Genomic DNA, 24,169 nt, shown 5'->3' on the forward strand with positions numbered 1-24,169 from the left:
CTAATAATTCGTTAAATAAATCCGACTGATGTAGTACGTTTATGTTGTTGTTTGATCCTGTGGGATAAAAAAAAGAATTCCAAATCCATGTATAATACGAGGTCACTGCCTCTAACATAATTGTTGGGTAACCATGATCACCTCGTGTATATTGCTCTTTCCAAGCAACTGGACAATTTCTCCAACCCCAATGCATAAAATCGATGCTCACTAGCATACCCGGAAAACCATGTATTTCTTCATGTTTTGAAATTAAACGTTGAACATCATGTGCATTTAGTCTTCTTATGTATTCGGCCGAATATAAATGTAACACACTTTTGCAAAAGTTTTCCAAACATTATAAGATGTTGATTCACCCATATGTAAATATTCGCCAAATATATCGGGCGCAACACCGGACGATAATTGTCTTATAGCGGACGTACATTTTTGAAAATATTAAAACCATATAAACCGGTTGCATATTATTTTTGGTGAAAATAAGTAATGTAATCGGGAATAGGTTGTTGATTAAAATTAATTATACCTCGACATAAACGGATGAACAAAAACTTGCTTATACGAAAGCGTCTCCGAAACTTATCAAGCGGGAAAGTGTGCGTGTCTGAAAAATAATCGTCGAACAATTGTTTAGCTTTTCTTTGTTGATCTCGTGAAAAATGTCTCCTGGGAGCTCTATGTATTGATACAACTTCGTATTCGACTTCATCTTCTTCTAAAAAATCGATAGCATCGAGTGCTTGAAGTAGGTTATATGCATTTACAATAGCTAACGCTTATTTTCATCTCGATTCATACTCGAAAGTTTATTAAATTATATTTTTTTAAATAGTTGGAGTGGTAGTTTGAAGTATAAAATGTATGAAAAAGGGTAGTAATATATGTGAAATATTCAAATGAATCCAACAATCTGCTTGAAATCCAAGGGACCAATGAGAGCGCGACAATCACTTGTTCTCACATATAGTCAAAACTACTCCATCACATGTGATTGAGTTCCCTAACCCTTAACCCTAAACCCTATATCCAGGGTTTAGGGTTTAGAAATTAGGGTTTAGAAATTGGGGTTTAGGAATTAGGGTTTAAGGTTTAGCAATTAGGGTTTGAAAAGTAGGGTTTAGAAATTGGGGTTTAGAAATTAGGGTTTAGATTGAGTTTTTAACGCGAACGATTTAAAGTTTAGGGACTAAACTAATAACCCCAAACTCTAAATCGGGAAAAAAAATTTGAAAAGCAAAAAAAAAAAATTATGAAAAGAAAACTTTTGGGGAAAAAATGTTTTTTTTTAAAAGAAAAAAAAATTCGAATTTTTTTTTTTTTGTTGGCAAAAAGAAATTTTTTGAAATTTTTTTTAAAAAAAATACTTTTTTTGAAAGGAAAAAAAAAAGAGGAGTCAATCACATGTGATTGTCGTTCTCTGATTGGTCCCTTAAATTTCAAACAAATTGTTGGATTCACATGATTACAACTCAGTAATATATATAGGAAAATATATTGTAAAAGAAAACACGACGGCTATTTTACGACGGATCGTTTTGTTTTTCCATATATATATTTTTACTTAATATCAACGTCGTGAAAAATGTCAAAGTTGGACACATTAGACCACGGGCTTCCAACGGCGGGCTCAATGGTGGCCGCTAGCATCCGCGTCGTTGAACCACAATGCCGACCGTTCCCCACGACGATACCGTTGCTAACAGTCTAAGTAAATAGAAGTTAGCACATGAATCACCATCCTGCTATCTTTACAAAATTAAGAATGATTGGTATGATTATCAAAAAATTAGATTAAGTATACAACAACAACAACAAAAACAATGTAGATAAGCCTTTCCCTATCTAAAAATAAAAATAATTCATTTCTCCATCCAGAGTAAAACACTCTTAAATATAGAGAAAGTCATCAATTTCTCTATTCGACAGATAAAGATATTGTTTCCGAGTAGACCTCCGACCAATAAGTAGAATTTTTTTTTAAAAAATAGTAAAATAAAATTGGTACGTCATGAAAATAGTAGAATCAAATTTATATAGTTTTTAAATCATATCTGGAATTCAATTTAAATTCTAAATGACAATCAAACGACAATCAAGAGGTTAATAAACCGAAGCTTTCTTGTTGACTAGGTATTATTTTTTGCTTTAAGAGTAGTTAATCTAACTTATTCGGCTTACTCCTATAATCCAATTTCCAAAAATAATTTGATCTGATATTGAATCCGTGTAACTATCCAAATCAAAGTTTTTGAACAGCAGGTGATTTTGGTTCGTAATTCTCTTGAAAAACCTTCTACAATCGAATCGAGCAATCTATATCAGATCCAGGACGCATTTAGGGTTCCCAATGGGGCTCCTCAGCATCATTAGGAAGATCAAGCGGAAAGAAAAGGAAATGCGCATTCTTATGGTGTATGCATTCCCTTAAATTTATACATATAAATAATGTATATGTATATATACTTTATTTTTAAGTGTTAATCTGTACTGATAATCCCTTTATATTGTTTAATGATTGATTGATTGATTGATTATGAACAGGGGACTTGATAATTCAGGGAAGACAACAATTGTACTAAAACTTAACGGTGAAGACACAAGTGTTATTAGCCCTACTCTTGGCTTCAATATCAAGACCATGATCTATAATAAGTATATACTCCCTCTCTATTGCACACAGTTACAAATAGTTTACATTTTTGTTTGTGATTTGGTGCTATTTTACATTTAGGGTTTTAGTTTTTGATTGTGATTAAAATACTGGAGTTGTAGTTTAGATTGGAAAATGTAGTGTTCTTATTGAAAATTTTCCATTTAAGCTAGTTTAAAGTGATCTGACTTGCAATCTTCTAACTATATTTTTGTTGTATTGGAGATTAAAAAGGCGGTACCAGGGAGGGGGCAGTGTGGGCAGCTGCCCCTTCAAGCTTTTACTGTAAAATTTTTTGGAGAAGGTGACCTGTTTCAAATTTGTTCACATATAATTGTTTATTGTATCTTAGCTTCTTTCCAAGTTCGTTTTTTTTTTTTTTTTTTTTTTTTTTTTGTATGTTTGATAATCGTTTGTTTAGCGCTAGGATTTTGGATATCTACTAATAGGAAATATTCATTAGCATCCTTAATTTTGCTTGAAAACCAAGGGATAAATCTCAACCCTTGGATCAATATAATCAATTGCTACGATTAAAAACGCGGGACAATCACGTGTGATTGTCATGACTCATGACAATCACATGTGATTGTAAGATTCAATCACATGTGATTGTAAGATCTCAAGCAAAATTATGGATTCAAATGAATATTTCACATCTACTAATAATTAATATTAATATTAATATTAATATTCATGATAATAAGAACTTGAGCATGAATTTAAATTTTTTCTATGTTTATTAAGACTTAAATGATTAAATTGTTTTTACGTTTTAATCTGAAAACACAATCAATTTCAAGACTCGACTCGAGTAACCATTAAAATTTGCCTCATATGAATCTTTTCCCGGTACCGCCTCTTTGTTGTGCCATGAAATTTATGAACTAGAGTGGTTATCTTGCTTAAGGGCCTGTTCCAGAGTGTAATTGTGAAAGAAAAGAAATGAAGTGAAGAGGAGTGAAAGAGAAGGAAGCTTGATCATCCCAATTTGGAAGGAAAGTTTGAAGGGAAAATTAGGCTAAATCTATCAATTCCCTTCCTTCCACTTCTTTTATGTTAAAACTCTCGAAAACCAATTTCATTTACCTTCTTTCTCGTTCTTTTCTCTTCTCTCCAAACTTAGACTCTGGAACAGAGCCTATGTTTTGGTGTTCTCTACAGCTTGAGTGTTGTTTTTCTCTTTGTTAAGATGTTGGTGGAATGCTTGTCTTCAAATCAAGTGCTATTGTTTTATTTTCATTTAGCGGATTATTAAATTTGATAGGCATATGTAATAAACTTGGATTCTAGTCATATATTTGGATATACCCTTTATTAGATATATTGTTTATAAACAAGTAACATACTTATGAATATATAAAAGTTTAGTATGCCAGCTTCTGTGCGTTACTATTTTTTACAAGTATGTTGCTTGTTTGGAATTTTATTTTTTTGGTAAAGGGTTTTACCCGTTAAATATTATTTAAAAAATTAACAAAAGTACAAATAGGAACAAACGACCACAAGCGCATCTTGTGGCCTCACATAAAATCAAAGACCCAGCTAGATCATACACACATAACTAGGACTAGTAAAACCTACAAAACCTAGCGACTCATCTAGACAAGGAGAAAATCTACAACCAGCCCGACTTCATTCTAAACGGAGTCTATGCCTTAGTAACCTTTTTCCCCGCCATAAACTCAGCCGTTCATCTTTATCAGATTCAACATTGCTCGGTTTATTCATTAAGTTATATATGAGTCATTATGAAGAGCTCTGAATGAATTTGTAATCTTTACTTGAGAAGCCTTACTTGTCCTAGCTTTTGACCTATTTGTATCCACCTGTGCAACCTTCGGCAAGCCTTTATTAGAATCACTTTGAGCCACATTCTTCTATAGACCAATGTATGTTTTCCTCACCCCACATTAAACCCCTATGTCTGCCTTCTCTTTTGACCCAGATTCTTTCTTTTAATTTGAACTGTTTGAAAGCCATCATTATCCACTATTTTAGTGACTACTGGAGGAGTAATATTTTTTTCCTACTTATTGGCCGGAGGTCCACTCGGAAGCAATCTCTCTATCCGTCGAATAGAGAAAGGGATGACTTTCTCTACTTTTGAGAGTGTTTTCCACTTTGGGTGGAGAAATGACTTGTCTTTATTCTCGGATAGGGAAACGATTGTCTACATCTCACCTCCCCCATACACCACTTATGTGGTATTGGATTTTGTTGTTGTTGTTGTTGTTGTTGTATTGCGCATCTTGATGACCAAAAACTTTGCATCCCGAGCAGCGTGGAGGTCTCCACTCATACTCTATCGTGACCGTATCCGCCGTGCTTCTTTCTCCATTAATTCCAGAGGTAGCTACATTTAGTTTCGATTTCAACTCATGCTATTTTAATCATTGCACGTGCATAGTTTGGCCGACCCCATGCCTCAACACACATGGTACTTGCTTGTTTGGAAATTAAGTAACAAGTGTACACATATTATTATTACTTGCTCATTCCTTAAAAGGTTTTTAATGTTTTTGTGAGAGTTTGTATATTTTTTTTTAGTATTAGCTGAGAGTTAGTTACTGGCAGGTACACACTCAACATATGGGACGTTGGTGGTCAAAAGACGATACGGTCTTACTGGAGAAATTACTTTGAGCAAACTGATGGATTGGTTTGGGTTGTTGACAGTTCAGATCTTAGAAGGCTCAATGACTGTAAATTTGAACTTGATAATCTATTAAAAGAAGAGGTAATCTTGACTCCTACTGTGAATTTCGTCATACCAAAATTATCATTGCACGTGAATATGATTCTTGAATTTTACACCTCCATCGAGCCTAATTAACCATATTGTTGTTTGCTTATTATGCCTATAACTACATCACTTGTAGTAGAAGAGGTTACAAAGTGTATTATATGGGCGTTCTATGTTAACTTGTACTCTAACTCTCTAAGTACATGCTCGAACAAAAAAGAACCTTGGGTGACACACTTATACTATCATTATCACATCAATTGTTGTTGTCTGTTTCTGCCCACAACATAAATTTTTTATTAGAACTATGCATTTTATAAGAAAACGTATATGTAATGGGTCATATCTGCAAAAGTTTGTCAGTATAAAGATCATTCATAATACATACAAGTAAGGTACTTTTTGGTATGCATCATTATATGTATATTTTTGCCGTTTCTTATAATTATCTATATCAAACATAGGATTTATAATCTTCTATTCCCTATGCTTATAACTTTGACTTTGTATATGTTTCTTTGATTTTTTGAATATGATATATTTATCATTTTGATGGTAAATCTCATTTTAGACGAACTGACCTATTCGTTTCTGGTGGTGGGGATAGTTCATTATTGCATTAGTTGAAACTGTCACTTGCAAAGCTATATAATTATGCGATATCATCGAGCCAAAACTAAATAGCCTGTTTTATGTGGAATATTGTATCGTATCTTTCAAACTTCTACTTTTCCATCTCTTGTTTTTATTCTTTTTATTTTTTTATATTTTTTTTTTTATTTTTTTTTGTTGCGATGTTAATTCAGAGGCTATCAGGAGCATCACTACTCGTTTTTGCTAATAAACAGGACATCCAAGGTGCACTTTCACCAGATGAAATAGCTAAAGTAAGGATTTTTTTTTTTTTTTAAACAAATCTGGGATGCATAAAGACTGAGATAATTAATTAAGGATTTTTCTAATGTTAGCCTTTAGGGCTATCCTTAAGGGACTAACTTCCAACTAAATATTATAACTTCCATCTAGATGTCGATAACTGCTCATATATTTTATTATTTAATATTGATTGAAAAATTTTCCTCTCAGTAAATTACAAACCACGTTCATATATTAGAAAGTCAAATCTCTTTTGTATTTTTCCCGATTCGCTGTTTACAAACAAAATACACAAACAAATCGTAATATTCAAAAATAAAGGAAACTCGTACAGTATTATACAGTAATCGAAGGAGATAAAAGTTAAGAATAAACAATGATATCGGATTACAGTTAACACTAAACAATTATACGGATGAATGTAATGTGGCAGTTAACAAGGACATGTATTGATTATATTTATAAATCCATATAATAATATACACAACGATCTGAATTGTAATAATGTCATTTACTTGTTGAGAATGAATCAAGTTGGTCTTGATTTTAACATATCTGTATCTTAAAATTGTGAATGCGTTTAGTAGAGAGACTATTTTCTCCTTTTTGCTTTTATCTAATCGGAAAAAAGGAAGTTAATAAAATCATTTTGACTTTGGTTGGTTATTAAACGTGTGTAGTATTTAGAGATTTTTTCATTTTTTATTTAATTTGTGGTAGTTGGAAGTTAATCCCTTAAGGATAGCCCTAAGGGCTAACATTAGAAAAATCCATTAATTAATACATATCAATTGAAAAAACTGAAGTTAAGTGGGTTGGCTGTGTTGTCAAACTTCTTAAAGCGTGTTCTGGGCGAAATGAGTCATTTTCTTGCATGGGCTGAAACGGGTCAGGTCAAGTTTGGTTGACATGCAGCCACTTTGTGTGCCCATATACAAAAGTTTTTTTAAATAGTTATTGTGGTATCCATGTCTACTTAAACATTATTACAATGATAATCTAAATATCTGGAAACGAAAATCTTTGAGGTTTTAGGCGTTAAAACTAGCCTTCGGATGACTTTAACTGTCCGACACATTTGTCCCCTTTCCCATTTAGATTAAATTGTTTACATGACCCATTTGACCCGTGCTTAAAAAACCAAAATCAATCCATTTATAAACAAAACTGCGTTTAATAAATCCAAACTAGAGCTCCTAAGGTGTGTAGCAGCTGATCTTATCTTTGACTTTTTTTTCAGGTACTAAATTTGGATGCCATGGATAAAACACGGCATTGGCGGATCGTTGGGTGCAGTGCATATACTGGAGATGGACTGCTGGAGGGATTTGATTGGTTGGTTCAAGACATTGCTTCACGAATTTATGTTCTTGATTAGTTTTGTATGTGCTAATGTTTGTACAACCTTAAATTGGAATTAGTGAATTATTATACAACATTGGGTCCAAAAACTAAAATTTAACCCTCAAGACTAAAATGTTTGTAAAACCTTTTATATAGTTACAAAGTTTTCAAGTAATTATGTCCTAAAACTAAAATGTATAAAATATATAAAATATGGCGTTGTTACTTACATTATAAACAAACTAAAACGATTAATTATTGGTAATTATGTATTTTGAATCTCTAGTTTGGGAGAGTTAGATCTCACCACTATCAATATTAAACTCGTTTCTTTTGAACATATTCAAAAATAAATATTGTAACTCTCCAACCATAAACTCTATTTTTTCAATATAAGAACATATTTTTGTTCAATTGCAAGTGTGTTCATTCAATAACCATTTCAACATAGCTTAATGGCTGAAATCATGATACCATAACAAAATTTTGGGTGATCACTAAAAAGGCCTAAAATCGGCATTTTTTCAGTTTTACATTAGAGTGCTCTCAACCATGACAAGTTTCCACACCAGGATTAGCTGTCACATCAGCCACATCAACGCTTCCTCACCAAAAATAACCAATGACTAAACACTATCAACCATGACATACTTATTTAAATTAATTGGCATTCAATATATATATATATATATATATATATATATATATATATATATATATATATATATATATATATATATATATATATATAATCCAGTGAGAACGTTCTCACAGATATATAACAATGAGAACAGGGGTATATGTGTAACTTTACCCTTCTTAATTTTGATGCTTTTCTTATATATTAAAAAAAATTCTCTATTTAAAAGTGAGATGTCCAACAAATATAACTGAATCCAACATATCATTCTTTTAATTTGATACTCTGTATCTATCATGTTGCATATCAATATATGTTTTCATCAGTTTGGTGAATCCAATTTATACACTTAATTAATACAACTTGATCTTCAATAATGTGGATACATGACATCAAAATTTATGTATACGTTTGGTTATTTATAACTAAAATTACTATCAAGCAATAAAACATGAAAAAATGATGAATCTTTTGCATCCACATTCTAGATTTCATGGGACGAGCACACTCTAGATTTCATGCGATGAGCATGGATGCACCCTAAGACTTCGAGCGATGAACATGGATGAACCAAAGATTTCGAACGATGAACGTGGATGCACAAGAGAGTTCAAGAGCGATGAATGCAATGCACCCGATTGTTCAAGCGATTGAACATAGATGCATCCGAGAGTTTCGAGTTGTTAGCGTAAATGCAACCGAGACTTCAAGCGATGACCCGTATGCACTCATTTAATCACATGTTTTATATGAAAAATCATGAACCACTATTTTTTACCAGGTTATAAAAATTAGATATTGACAAAATAGTTGAAAAAAGAAATGCAGAGATGAGGACGTGTTATTGTTTGACCGAAAATGATGGTTAACATGATGGGGTGGTTATAGATTTATTATTGGAGTAATGAGAAGTTTAAGGAACGAAATTTTCCATATATGCCCTTTTCATTTACTTTTTAGATTTAAATAACTCTAAACATTCATAACCATTGATTAAAAGTTTGTCCGGTCTAGATCTGTTCTCACCATAAATATAAATGAGAACATTCTCACATGATTACATGTGTATATATATATATATATATATATATATATATATATATATATATATATATATATATATATATATATATATATATATATATATATATATAATTGTGTGGTACAAATATATCAACTAAATGTGTAAGTGTTTCTTCCAATAACTTCGTAGTGCTATTTGCTTGAGATAAATGAAAAATGGCGAGGATGGCTAGACGGATGTAGGGCGGCGAGGATGGCGTCGGTGAAGGTGATACCGTTTGGACCCCTCTTATAAAAGCGAATGTGTCTGGTTGTCTGCACGCATACTGTAACACCCCGTTTTCCCCGTATATGATATGGAGGTGTGTCGTGTATGTACGACTAGTGTATGAAAGATTTGAGGCGTATTCGGGTGTTAAAGTTCATGTACGTGGGAAATGATCAGACCACGCTTTGGGTCGCGGCGCGGCAGAAGGGGCCGCGGCGCGGCATACAACTTGTTTCAGTTTTCAGAAAGCACGTTAAGACAGGCACCAGACCACGGCCAAGGTCGCGGCGCGACAGAATAGGCCGCGGCTCGGCAATGAACTGAAATCAGGATCAGATGGCATGAAAAACTGATCCAGACCGCGTTATATGTCGCGGCGCGAGGAAGAGGGCCGCGGCGCGGCACCTCTGACGAGTTGGTTCCAATTTCGTGATATTAAGGGGTTTTAGGGGCATTTAGGTCATTTTGCGTATGTGCCAGATTTGGGATCTTAAATCCCATCCACCCATTTCATTTCCTTATTTCTTTTTCCTTTTTCTTCCTCATTTTCTCTCTTTTCTTCATTTCTTCAAATCATTCTAGAGGGATTTTGGAAAGGAAGATTCGTGATTCGATCTTTGGCGTAAGAGGCAACTTTGTTCTCCTCGTTCTTAGCTACAAGGTGATATTAGCGGTAAGCTCTAACTCTGAATTTCATTTTCGTGTTCATCATCTAAATTTGGGGCTTTTGATTGCATGTTCATAAATGAAACCCCATTAGTTGTTAATTGAAGATTAACACCAAGATTCGGGTTTATAGTTGTTGTTGGCGGGTTTGGGGTTTGGTGAGCAAGTGTAAGCTTGTAAGACTTGTAAACGGGTGTAATCACTAGTATTTAGTGATTATTGAGGTGTTGGAAGCCTTTTGGGCTCGATTGGTTGACTAATTTTGAATAGAGTCAAAATTAGGGTTTTATGATATTTATGCCCGATTGTCAATTTAGTTGAGTTTATAAACTTAAAATGAGTTAAGTGGAAGTATAAACTTGTGTTAATGGCGATTTAAAGTCAAATCTAGCAAATGGTGAAATGTTGACTTTTATGGGTCAAAATTAGGGTTTATGTGCCAATTTGGGCAAGATAGGTGTTTAACACTTATGATTGGGTTCAATTAGCGTATTAGGACCATTCACACTTGTGTTAGTGATTATTGGTTAGTTTGGGCGCGGTTTGTGCTTGGAAGTGCATTTGGGTCGAATTTGCACTAAGTGTCAATTTGGGTTGGTTTGTAAGTCCACCCTACTTGTGTTGTTTGTATTGTGATAATGGAATAGGTACTTTCCATTGACGTGTTGCAGAATTGTTCGGTTGCTTTCATCAAGACGATAAGGTGAGTGTTAATATCCTATGTGCATATGTATGTGTAGGATGGGTGCGGGTCGTGTGAAGTGATTCTCGGCCATAGAGCTCACTTCACATATAGGTGGATTTGATGGACTTGTGTATGGGTCCAATTGGCACGATTATGCATTTTGGTTGACCACCTTTGGCGAGGTGCACACTTTGTGTGTACGTTATCACTTGTGCTTGTGATGTGGATTACATAACCCCAATGGCGAAGGGTTGATATGGAGTTGTGAATTGGATGACCCCGATGATGTGGATTTGTATAATCCCGGGATCGTGGGTTTTGATATTGGGAAGTGAGTCACGTGTGGATGCGAATTCACGATGATACGTGTAGTTCGGTCATCTTACTGAGGTAGTGATCTCGTGTGGTTGTGGATTACTGAGGCTCGTGTAGTTCGGCCAACCTCGATGTTGTTGTATTATTGAAGATAGTAGTCTCGTGTGACAACCCGGAAATTTCCGACCAAATTTAAACTTTAATCTTTATATATTTCTGACACGATAAGCAAAATCTGTAATGTTGAGTCTCGAAAGTTTTGAAATCTATATTCAAGTCATCAATTACCCTTCGACTATGCTCAACGATTCACGAACATTTATGTGTATATTGATATGTATATATAATATATACTTATTAGTTGAAAACATTAACAAAGTATTAAATATATAATACTTTACATGAACGTATTATGTTTCAATATAAGTTATTATAGTTATCGAAGAGATTAAAAGATAATATCATATGATTGAATTATCAGATACATTGAATTATGATTACGAGTCTCTGTTACGAGGCCCACGTTGATTTAAGAAATCATTTCTTTTTAACAGTATTCGGAATAAATGATAAAGTGATTTACAAGTAAGAACAAATGTATCAACTGACGAAGGTTAGGCAAAAGTTAGTGGAGAACTGGATTTCATAATATTCGACTGATCTATTTTCAAACGTGCGAAAACGTTTTTTTCGATATAATAGAACCTGTTTATTAAAATGTCTTTGTTTAATTAACGTAAGTTGGATTATTGGTTGTTAAATTTATAGATAACTTGCAACGTGTATTTAGAACGTGTTTATATATATTAGATGTATTTGATTTTAAATTAATTAAGTAAACGATTGTAATACTTGTTTATTCGATTTGATTGATGTTAAGATATATTATTTAGAAGGTTTGAGGAAATTAAAATAAACAAGGGCGCGTAAATGAATTATATCAAATTAAGTTTTAAAGTGTAAACATTACGTGTTATCAGATTTTCTAAATGAATTTAAAATAAACTTTGAAACATTATTTTCAAAAAACTAAATATTATATTATTACATAAATATTTCTATTATATGTACAAGTTTATATTTTTAAATGAAAATATATTTATATTTTACAAAGTGATAAATTATAATATCAAATTAGTCATAAAACGTTTTGGATTTAAGTTTATGTTATTAAATATACTTTGATGAATAACGAGGATATGATTTATAGAAGTAAATGACCAAAACACTCAAAAGATTAAGTTACACTTTGAGTGGGGTAGTTTTTCATTAATTTAAGTCTAATTATTAATAAAGGTACGTGTCACGAAACGTAAAGTGCTAGTTTTCTAAGCTTACAAAAATGCGTTCGAGAAACCGGAACCAACATGTAAGTCGAGCGTCAACGTACAATTCATCGGTGCTAAAATTACAAATCAACTATGCATGAGAATATAATATAATATTTAATTAATTCTAAAGATTAAATATATTATTTATTAAATACTATATATATTAATCATAAGAGAGTGTCGGTAGCTAGTAATTTGTGAGTGTAAACTGGAATGATGGGGGTTGGTGGCTCATATCCTATAAAAACCAAACTAGTTGCATTATGTAATCCATTCTCATATCTCTTCCATTTTACGGAGTATTAATTATATTATTTAAATTATTATTATTATTATTATTATTATTAATATTATTATTATTAATCTTATTATTATTATTATTATTATTATTATTATTATTATTATTATTATTATTATTATTATTATTAATATGAGTATTATTAGTATTATACATAAAATACTACGACGAGGTTCTGCTCGCGTGTTTTCAAAACGAGTTTTATGAGCGGGATAGAGCTAAGGAAATTATGGGTTATAGCTATGGAGGTGATGGGTATGGTTCATGGGTATGCTCGCGAGGTCAATTTAGTGTTTATCATCTCCGTTGCGTCTACGTACCTTTCCTGCAATATTGAATCTCAATATTGATACGTGAGTACTCATAAATTAACTTTTATATATTAATAGGGTATCCCTGACTAGTGCTCGAGAATATAGGATTATGCATGCTTGTACTTTTGATATTGCCATTATATAGGATATGTTGAATCTTGAATTAGTTACGTATGCGGTTGAGATAAGGTATAAGATATGCATGTCGTTGGAAAGCTAGCGAAAAATTAAGAACTTTTCATTTAGAACTCGAATGATTTCGATGAACAGATTAGAAATTATAGTCAACTGAATTTTAGTATTATTGTTAAAATGATTATTATTACTATCGTCGATATTATCGTCGTTACTATTTTTATCTATTAATTATTATTATTATTATGATTAATAATATTATCATTTTTAAGTATAATTAGTAAAAGAATTTTTTTGTTTGTTATTATTATTATTATTATCATTATTAATATTATCATTATGATTAAAAAAAATTTAAATAGTTATTAGTATTATCATTATGATAATTATTATTATTAGTATTATTATCATTAAAAATTAATATTAGTATCATCTAACCATTATGACTAATATTATTATCATTATTATGAATGCGATATAAAAGATGACTAAAAGATATTTTACAAATTAATTAGGAAATAATGATTATGAGTATCATGATGAAATTAAAATATTATAAGATATTGAATTAGATAAAATTATCGTTCTTATTATTTTTATCAATTCATTAAAAGAATTATTAATATTAAAACTATCATTTTTACTAAAATTATCATTTTTAATAGAAATATCATTGTTATTATAAAATATCATTATTATTATCAGCTTAGTACTATTATTAATAAAAATTATCATTTTAATATCATTTTTAGTAAATATAAATATAAATATTTTATTAGCAGAACAATAATAACTATTATTACAAAATAATACAACTTATAATTATTATTGTTATTATCGATATTATTTTATCAAATAAATATATAATACAAAGATATTTTATTACACGTAATATAATTACATGAATAAAACCTATCATTATATTTCTATGATATTAAATGAACTTTATAAATTTATTTACTTAAAATACATAAAAGTATATTCTTATTTTAATATAAAATTTTATTAATAAATGACTTTTATTAATTACTTTAACAAAATCTAATAAATATATTTAAATATATATAAGTTTAATATATTTAAGTTAAATAATAATCATGTATGGATTTTGGAAATCATTTTGGGTCAAATTGATTTTTGTTGACTTTTGCATATTAGTCTCGAGCATTAGGATTGTGGTACACTATGACTTGACTTAATTTGTTAGACAAATATTGACCAACATATAAATATATATATAATTAATTTAGGTTCGTGAATCTGAGGCCAACCTTGCACTTGTTCAATGATGTTATATGTATATTTACTACGAAATGCAGTATGGTGAGTTTCATTTGCCTTTTTACCCTTTATATTTTTGAGCTGAGAATACATGCGAAATTTTTATAAATGTTTTATGAAATAGACACAAGTAATTGAAACTACATTATATGGGTGAATGACCGAAGCCGAATATGCCCCTTTTGCTTGGTAACCTAAGAATTAGTAAACCGATCTACTAATTGAAGCGAATCCTAAAGATAGATCTATTGGGCCTAACGAACCCCATCCAAAGTACTGGATGCTTTAGTACTTCGATATTATTTTATCATGTCCGAAGGATTTCCCAGAATGATAGGGGATATTCTTATATGCATCTTGTTAATGTCGGTTACCAGGTGTTCACTATATGAATGATTATTTTTGTCTCTATGCATGGGACGTATATTTATGAGAACTGAAAATGAAAATCTTGTGGTCTATTAAAATGATGGAAATGATTATTTATGTTAAACTAATGAACTCACCAACCTTTTGGTTGACACTTTAAAGCATGTTTATTCTCAGGTGTTAAAGAAATCTTCCGCTGTGCATTTGCTCATTTTAAAGATATTACTTGGAACCTTTCATGGCATATTTCGAAGAACGTTGCATTCGAGTCATTGAGTTCATCAAAGATTATTATTAAGTCAACTTATAGTTGGATAGTGGATATTAAGAAATGGTATGCATGCCTGTCAAATTTCGATGTAAAGAAAGTTTGTCTTTTAAAAACGAATGCAATGTTTGTAAAATGTATCATATAGAGGTCAAATACCTCGCAATGTAATCAACTATTGTGAATCGTTTATAATGTATATGAACGGGTCCTTTCAATTGGTATCAGAGCGGTGGTCTTAGCGAACCAGGTCTGCATTAGTGTGTCTAACTGATAAGTCGTTAGGATGCATTAGTGAGTCTGGACTTCGACCGTGTCTGCATGTCAAAAGTTTTGCTTATCATTTCTAGTCAAAAATCATCTGCTTATCATCCTTAGGAAATTACATGCTTATCATTATTAGTCTAGACACGTCTTGCTACATTAATTGCATGAGTAGTGTATGGACAAAATTCATATCTTAGCGTATCTGCTAAATCATATCTTATCGTATATGTTACTTTAAACTTTGTCTGACATATCCCGCAAATTCCTCCGTAATCTACGAAATCTTTTGATCTATATATATAGATATCCTATGTAAATGGAATATCACCCGATAGCCGGAAAATCATTTTATATCGAAAAATCCTGTATCCAATCGTACGAAATGAAATTTGTCATCAGTTCAAGTCACTCGGATTCCGAAATGGAATCTTACTCAAGCTCCGAAAGCAGTGTGACCGGAATGGATCAACCAATCAGTCATCACCTATTCTGGATGAATTAGATATGGGTTCGTAGCCTCCTCAATCATTGGAAACAAGAAGAAGGCGATCCTTTTCATCCACCACATTGCCCTCTAGGCGAAGAACCTGAAGCACTTACCGGTGAACCTGTTCGAAATACCATTTTCTCTCTCATTTCCAGAGTATCTCGTCACGATTATATACTACATCAAATTCTAGATTTTATTTATTCGCTCGTCCGAACCGACAATCACCCTGGTGTAATAGAAGAAGTCAACGAGCTTAGCGCTCGGGTAGTGGCTTTGGTAGAATATGGTGAAGAGATTACAAACACCAGCAGTAGCACCAGCAGCATAACTAGTACCACCATCATCAACGCCAACAGTACCATTACCACCTCCAACCACAACCGCGTCGTAAACCTCAACTTCACAATCTGTCCCACGAGCATCAACGTCATACGCACCATAGATACCAAGGAGTACCAACAACAATAACTGACGAAATATTAATTCATAACTTCATTGGAGAAACATTCCGCAGCGATTATATAATCTCTAAAGTCATAGAGATTATCTAATCTAGCCCTAACCATAAATCAGTTAAGCGAACCAAAATGATAGAAGGAAGAGTAGAAACCCTGACAAAAATGGTGTGTGATTAACAAGTTAAACTTATTTTACCAACAACATCAACAGTACTGTCAACGTCACCAGCATCATCAGTACAGTTAACATCAGAATCAACAACACCTATAACATCATAAACTCCGTCAGTTCAAGAATCACTGTGGATATCATTACGAATCAATAACGCGTATATTGTATCAACTAGTTATGAAGAATTAACTCAATCCTTCTGAAGAAATTATATGTATATTATATATATATATATATATATATATATATATATATATATATATATATATATATATATATATATATATATATATATATATTTTAAAAAAATAATAAATCTTTCCGTGCTAAGCTATTGTGTGTGAATCTTAACTAATCGGTTAATTCATATTACAAATATGCAATAATGTACGTCCTTCGGCCGCAACTTAACCAGTGTTAACTACAATCTCTGTCTCAATTCAACAAATTCCAATTCCTAATAAATCAAGTATATATTTGATTTTACACTTCATCATTGATGTAGCCGAAACTTTTCAGATAACATCATTCGTACTTTGCGAAGTTCACAAGAATTTAACAAAAACTAACATCACGCCTCAACAAATAACGAGGTATTGATTCATAATTTCAATATTATTGAAGAAATACTTATGTAATCTCTAAAGCCTTCAAGGGATTATTCAATTCTAGTTCCAACCGTAAATCGAATGAGTTTAATTTAGTATTAACTCATTAAAATCTATGTTACATCTGAAGAGAATATATACATATATATTTTCATAAAGATTGTACAAAATATTAATTGTGAATTTTTTTTAACGGGTAGGTAATACCCGAGATATATGTATATATATATATATATACATGTATATATATATATATATATATATATATATATATATATATATATATATATATATATATATATATATATATATATATATATATACATGTATATATATATATATATATATATATATATATATATATATATATATATATATATATATATATATATATATATATATATATATATATATATATATATATATATATATATATATATTCACAATTGATATGTTACATTCTTCAAATCAGATTAAGCAAATTATCAACTATACTTCATACTTTCACAATAATATACATTCTTTCATAGAAATCAAAACAACCATACTCATTCAAACTCGATTACATATTTTGATTTTGAAACCTCAGAATTCAATTCGAGATATAACTGGTACCATCACTTTTTAATTCCTACATCTTTCGAAATTATACTTTGACTTCAAAACTATGTTAGAACATCAAATGTATATTAACGATTACAATCTGTGTTCAAACCCTTCAAAAATTTCTGAAGACACTTCAATTAATGAGCAATCGAGATGATGATCCAACCACATATTACCCGCAGTTATGTACTTAAAAAGCTCTCGAAACCAAAGTCTTAATTCAACACATATCTGTGTCAGATCCTTTGGCATTTATTAGCAAAAATAACTTTGCAATTCCTTTTTCAAAGTAGCAAATTCTATCACAGCTCCAGCAAGACAACTTCGATTTTTCATTCGGAGTAGCCTTATCATAATCTTGATAAAAATGTTGCCCTTTCGCCATTGTTACCGGGGAACCTTTCATATTTCACCACATTAGCTGTAAACTTATCAGCAACCGTAATGATCTGAGATTTTTCCAAAAAAAATCATTATATTTATCAAAACCCCATCATTTACTCATTCGCATCTTGTAACGAGAATTGCAATACGAATCATCGGGAATTAGCAATCAGTATTTTGAAATCTCGCAGCATGTCCACGCCAACAGTTATATGTGTATATATAACGTCTATCTCCTGGACTTACATACTTGAATGTGAAGTTTCTGAAAAACACCCTAAACTGCGGAATAGTTCTCGAAATTGATGAAGAAGCAGCAAAAACTATAAAACGACCTTAACAGTAAAAAGTTTGATAATAAAGAGTAGTGTGTTGGCAGAGCTCAGAAAAATAAAAGAGTTGGAACTGGAAAACGGATTGAGCAAAGTATGAAGGAAGCTGTGGACAAATCACAAAGACTGAACCTAACTTCAAAGGATCCAAATGATTCAGTACCTGCTGAAGTCATTAACGAATACCTTGCTTCTGACTCTAAACCCCTGCAGACAATATCCTTCATCAACCTCTGATATTAGAAATTCTAAGATATCATCGTATCTTTCATTATAAATATCCTCCATATTTCTGAAGATATTTTCATAATGATTCTTGTCCGAGATCATTTACCTCTTCGCGCTATTTGTATTACATCATAAAAGAAACTATTTTAGTTTCTAAATTCTGAAACATTCGAGTTTAAAATAGGAATATTTTTGAAGTAGTGTTGGGAACTGAAGCATGAATTAGTATAATATAATGACACTTGATTAACGTGATTATATTACAGTAAGTCATGATGAGTTTCTAAATGGAACGTGATGATTCACAGATCATAACATCATCGTGTGCCATGTTATACAACTCTTGTATTCTATTTAACCTCTAAAATATCAAGAAAATATTTCTTGATGATTCGGCCTTTTCCAAGGTATTCTGGTAATTTGACAAGTCAAGATCGTGCCATCACAATTTCCTTCCTAGAACTTTAACAATGCTCATTCCGAAATTCATATCTGCGAATTCTGGACCATTACAAGCGGTGCTTAATTGCTAGAAGAAGAAACGAAAGGACAAAACTCCGAAGTAGAAATTGGGGTATAAATTGCAGCAAATAAAAGAGAGCATTAACTGTGAATGACAATAATTATAGAAGACAGAAGCAGAGACTTTGAAATATAAGGGAAGATATAAAGCCCAACGACAAACCAGAATTTATAAACCATATATATCGATGCATATAGCAATATAAAGATACGGGAGAACTAGAAACACTATAAACCCAAGAGTATAGTAGAAGTAAATAGATTCTTCCGGCGGTAGATGAAAAAGAAGAATGACCGATGTGAAAGTTAGAAGTATATCGAGAATCAGAACTGGATGGAGCATATTGATGAATACTTTAAAATATGAGTTGAGGGGGAAAGAATAGAAGGTGATGAAACATGACTAGGAACTTAGAAATCAACAGATTTAACTCACACAATGGCGGAATAAGTGAATCAAACCCTCTAGTGAATAGGTTAAGTTTTTTTTGTATTAATTTAGTCAAACCACAACTAAATCAAGTGTGATTAGATCAACACCTAGAGCTATTATTCACCACCTGGGTGATTTGGACTGAGAGAGAATCGGAGGAGCTCACCAGATCTGAGTGTGTGTAACAAATGAGAGCCTTAACCTAAAAATGAAGAATATAAGACTTTATATACCCCTGCTATTGACTCACCCGTACAATTCATCCATCACACGTACGAGTTGGCTTCATCAGCCGTACGGGTGATCACTCACTCGTGTCTTCTCATTTAGGTTGTAATTGTGCTTAGCTCAGCATCAACCGTGCGTATGAGCCTGTCAGCCGTACTAGTGAGGCTTCACTCGTACGTCTGACTAAGTCTAACATAGTCAAACATCTAAATCTCGTTCCTGCCGTTCCTTTAATCACATACAAACACGGATTGGATAATAACGAGCAATCATGGTGGCCTATAAACTGTTGTACCTGCAATGGACGTGGGTAGATGTCTAGGGACTTGCATAAAATGCATCAACAGAAGGTGTGAGTTGTAAGGAAACGAAGGAGGTGAATTTATAAGAAAATCTCCGACAAAACATTTAAAATGGACGATCACATTTAAAGCGGATCCTAATTCCCTTGGTTACCGGAGAATCAAATCTTATTACGAAGATTTTCTTCAAATCCCTTGAAATCTGGAAATCAATCATATCTACGTCAAATGATAAGATGAATCTACACTTACTCATTTCACTCTTCTATGTTAGCTTCATTCATACTCTTCATATAAATGGATTGTTTATCCAAATTATTCGTTGATGATAAAACTATAATTTTCAGCCCGTATGCATCATAAAAACATACTTATTATCATTCATGACCTTTCCACTCAAATTTCGGGACGAAATTTCTTTAACGGGTAGGTACTGTGACAACCCGTAAATTTCTGACTAAATTTAAACTTTAATCTTTATATATTTCTGACACGATAAGCAAAATCTGTAATGTTGAGTCTCGAAAGTTTTGAAATCTATATTCAAGTCATCAATTACCCTTCGACTATGCTCAACGATTCACGAACATTTATGTGTATATTGATATGTATATATAATATATACTTATTAGTTGAAAACATTAACAAAGTATTAAATATATAATACTTTACATGAACGTATTATGTTTCAATATAAGTTACACTGCCTATAAGTGTTGTAGCAAGGTTTAGGTATATCCATTCTATAAATAAATAAATATCTTGTGTAAAATTGTATCGTATTTAATAGTATTTCGTTGTAAAAATAATACTATTTCCTAGTACACCTCGCACACATCAAGTATTTTTGGCGCCGCTGCCGGTTTGTTAATAGTCTAATTTCCATCTCTCTATCTATACGTAAATATATTTATATTTATATTATAATTTTAATTTTAATTTTAATTTTAAATTCTAATAATAAGGGTATGTTAGCGAATGTTGTAAGGGTGTAAGTCGAAATTATGTCCGTGTAACGCTACGCTATTTTTAATCACTGTAAGTTATGGTTAATGTTATTTTTAAATTAATGTCTCGTAGCTAAGTTATTATTATGCTTATTTAAGACGAAGTAATCATGATGTTGGGCTAAATATTAAAATTGGGTAATTGGGCTTTGTACCGTAATTGGGGTTTGGACAAAAGAACGACACTTGTGAAAATTAGACTATGGGTTATTAATGGGTCTTATATTAACTAAATGATACCTCGTTAAATTAATATATAGACTTATAATTTGACGTATTTATATATAACCACATACGCTTGACTGGGTACGGTGGGCGGGATATCTATAAATACCAATAATTGTTCATTTTACCGGACACGGAACTGGATTAATAGTTAATAGACTTGTTGAAACAGGGGTGGATTACATTCAAGGGTAATTGGTGTAATTGTTAACAAAGTAGTAAAACCTTGGTTTACACGCAGTCGATAACCTGGTGTATTCATTAAAAAAAGTATTAAGACCTTGTTACAATTCGAATCCCCAATTAGTTGGAATATTTGACTTCGGGAATAAGAATAATTTGACGAAGACTTTCGCACTTTATATTTATGCCTGATGGACTATTATGGACAAATCGGTATGGACATATCGAATAATATAGGACAAAGGACAATTAACCCATAGGAATAAACTAAAAACAACACGTCAAACATCATGATTATGGAAGTTTAAATAAGCATAATTCCTTTATTTCATATTTAATTTCCTTTATTTTATATTTAATTGCACTTTTAATTATCGTTTGGTGTGTGCGATACTTGATGTGTGCGAGGTGTACCTAAACCTCATAGGATTATACTTTTAATTTGACATTCGTTAAGACAGGCACCAGACCACGGCCAAGGTCGCGGCGCGACAGAATAGGCCGCGGTGCGGCAATGAACTGAAATCAGGATCAGATGGCATGAAAAACTTATCACAGACCGCGTTATATGTCGCGGTGCGATGAAGAGGACCGCGACGCGGCACCTCTGACGAGCTGGTTCCAATTTCGTGATATTAAGGGTTTTTAGGGGCATTTTGGTCATTTTGCTATGTGCCAGATTTGGGATCTTAAATCCCATCCACCCATTTCATTTCCTTATTTCTTTTTCCTTTTTCTTCCTCATTTTCTCTCTTTTCTTCATTTCTTCAAATCATTCTAGAGGGATTTTAGAAAGGAAGATTCGTGATTCGATCTTTGGCGTAAGAGGCAACTTTGTTCTCCTCGTTCTTAGCTAGAAGGTGATACTAGCGGTAAGCTCTAACTCCGAATTTCATTTTCGTGTTCATCATCTAAATTTGGGGCTTTTGATTGTATGTTCATAAATGAAACCCCATTAGTTGTTAATTGAAGATTAACACCAAAATTCGGGTTTATAGTTGTTGTTGGCGGGTTTGGGGTTTGGTGAGCAAGTGTAAGCTTGTAAGACTTGTAAACGGGTGTAATCACTAGTATTTAGTGATTATTGAGGTGTTGGAAGCCTTTTGGGCTCGATTGGTTGACTAATTTTGAATAGAGTCAAAATTAGGGTTTTATGATGTTTATGCTCGATTGTCGATTTAGTTGAGTTTATAAACTTAAAATGAGTTAAGTGGAAGTATAAACTTGTGTTAATGGCGATTTAAAGTCAAAACTAGCAAATGGTGAAATGTTGACTTTTATGGGTCAAAATTAGGGTTTATGTGTCAATTTGGGCAAGATAGGTGTTTAACACTTATGATTGGGTTCAATTGGCGTATTAGGACCATTCTCACTTGTGTTAGTGATTATTGGTTAGTTTGGGCGCGGTTTGTGCTTGGAAGTGCATTTGGGTCGAATTTGCACTAAGTGTCAATTTGGGTTGGTTTGTAAGTCCACCCTAATTGTGTTGTTTGTATTGTGATAATGGAATAGGTACTTTCCATTGATGTGTTTCGGAATTGTTCGGTTGCTTTCATCAAGACGACAAGGTGAGTGTTAATATCCTATGTGCATATGTATGTGTAGGATGGGTGCGGGTCTGGTGAAGTGATTCTCGGCCATAGAGCTCACTTCACATATAGGTGGATTTGATGGACTTGTATATGGGTCCAATTAGCACGGTTGTGCGTTTTGGTTGACCACCTTTGGCGAGGTGCACACTTTGTGTGTACATTATCACTTGTGCTTGTGATGTGGATTACATGACCCCAATGGCGAAGGGTTGATATGGAGTTGTGAATTGGATGACCCCGATGATGTGGATTTGTATAATCCCGGGATCGTGGATTTTGATATTGGGAAGTGAGTCACGTGTGGATGCGGATTCACGATGACGCGTGTAGTTCGGTCATCTTACTGAGGTCGTGATCTCGTGTGGTTGCTGATTACCGAGGCTCGTGTAGTTCGGCCAACCTCGATGTTGTTGTGTTATTGAAGATAGTAGTCTCGTGTGGATGCGGATTTACTAAGGCTCGTGTAGTTCGGCCAATCTTCATTTTGGTAATTGGTAGTTGGTTTTGGTATTGGGTTAAGGGGTTAACCTTGGACGTTTATATATTGTCGTATTGTTGTGTTGTATCTAACCCTCCGGGTATAGCTTATTGGCGTTGTTCACATCGTCGTTGGTGAACTTATATTTGTTGTTATTTTAGCTTGTTGTTTAGTGATCGTGCGGTATACTTAGCTTAGCTTGCCTTTATGCTTGGATGCTCCGGTATGCGTTGTTTGATTACTTGTGTGGCGTGTCCATTTTATGCATATATATGTATGTAGTATATTCTCACTCAGTAAGCGTTAGCTTACCCTCTCGTTGTCTACATTTTTATAAATTTGCATGGAGGCGGTGGCACGGGTAAGCGTGGAAACTAGTGGACTCGCGTAGATTGCTTTAGAAGACGTGCTTTTGTATTGATTAGGATTGGGTAGCGTATCC

The 24,169-nt window shown here is 32.6% G+C and overlaps 1 protein-coding gene across 1 annotated transcript; it reads left to right on the forward strand.

The window, feature by feature from the left end:
• Window positions 1–2,350: 2,350 nt before the first annotated feature.
• On the forward strand, window positions 2,351–7,713 carry LOC139867549 (ADP-ribosylation factor-like protein 2). The gene is made up of 5 exons (XM_071855914.1): window positions 2,351–2,415; window positions 2,545–2,655; window positions 5,231–5,393; window positions 6,206–6,286; window positions 7,516–7,713. The coding sequence occupies exons 1-5, from the start codon at window positions 2,351–2,353 to the stop codon at window positions 7,651–7,653; spliced, it is 558 nt and encodes a 185-aa protein (XP_071712015.1). The 3' UTR covers window positions 7,654–7,713.
• Window positions 7,714–24,169: the final 16,456 nt, after the last annotated feature.

This window comes from Rutidosis leptorrhynchoides, chromosome 9 (genome assembly GCF_046630445.1).
Source record: "Rutidosis leptorrhynchoides isolate AG116_Rl617_1_P2 chromosome 9, CSIRO_AGI_Rlap_v1, whole genome shotgun sequence".
NCBI lineage: Eukaryota > Viridiplantae > Streptophyta > Magnoliopsida > Asterales > Asteraceae > Rutidosis > Rutidosis leptorrhynchoides.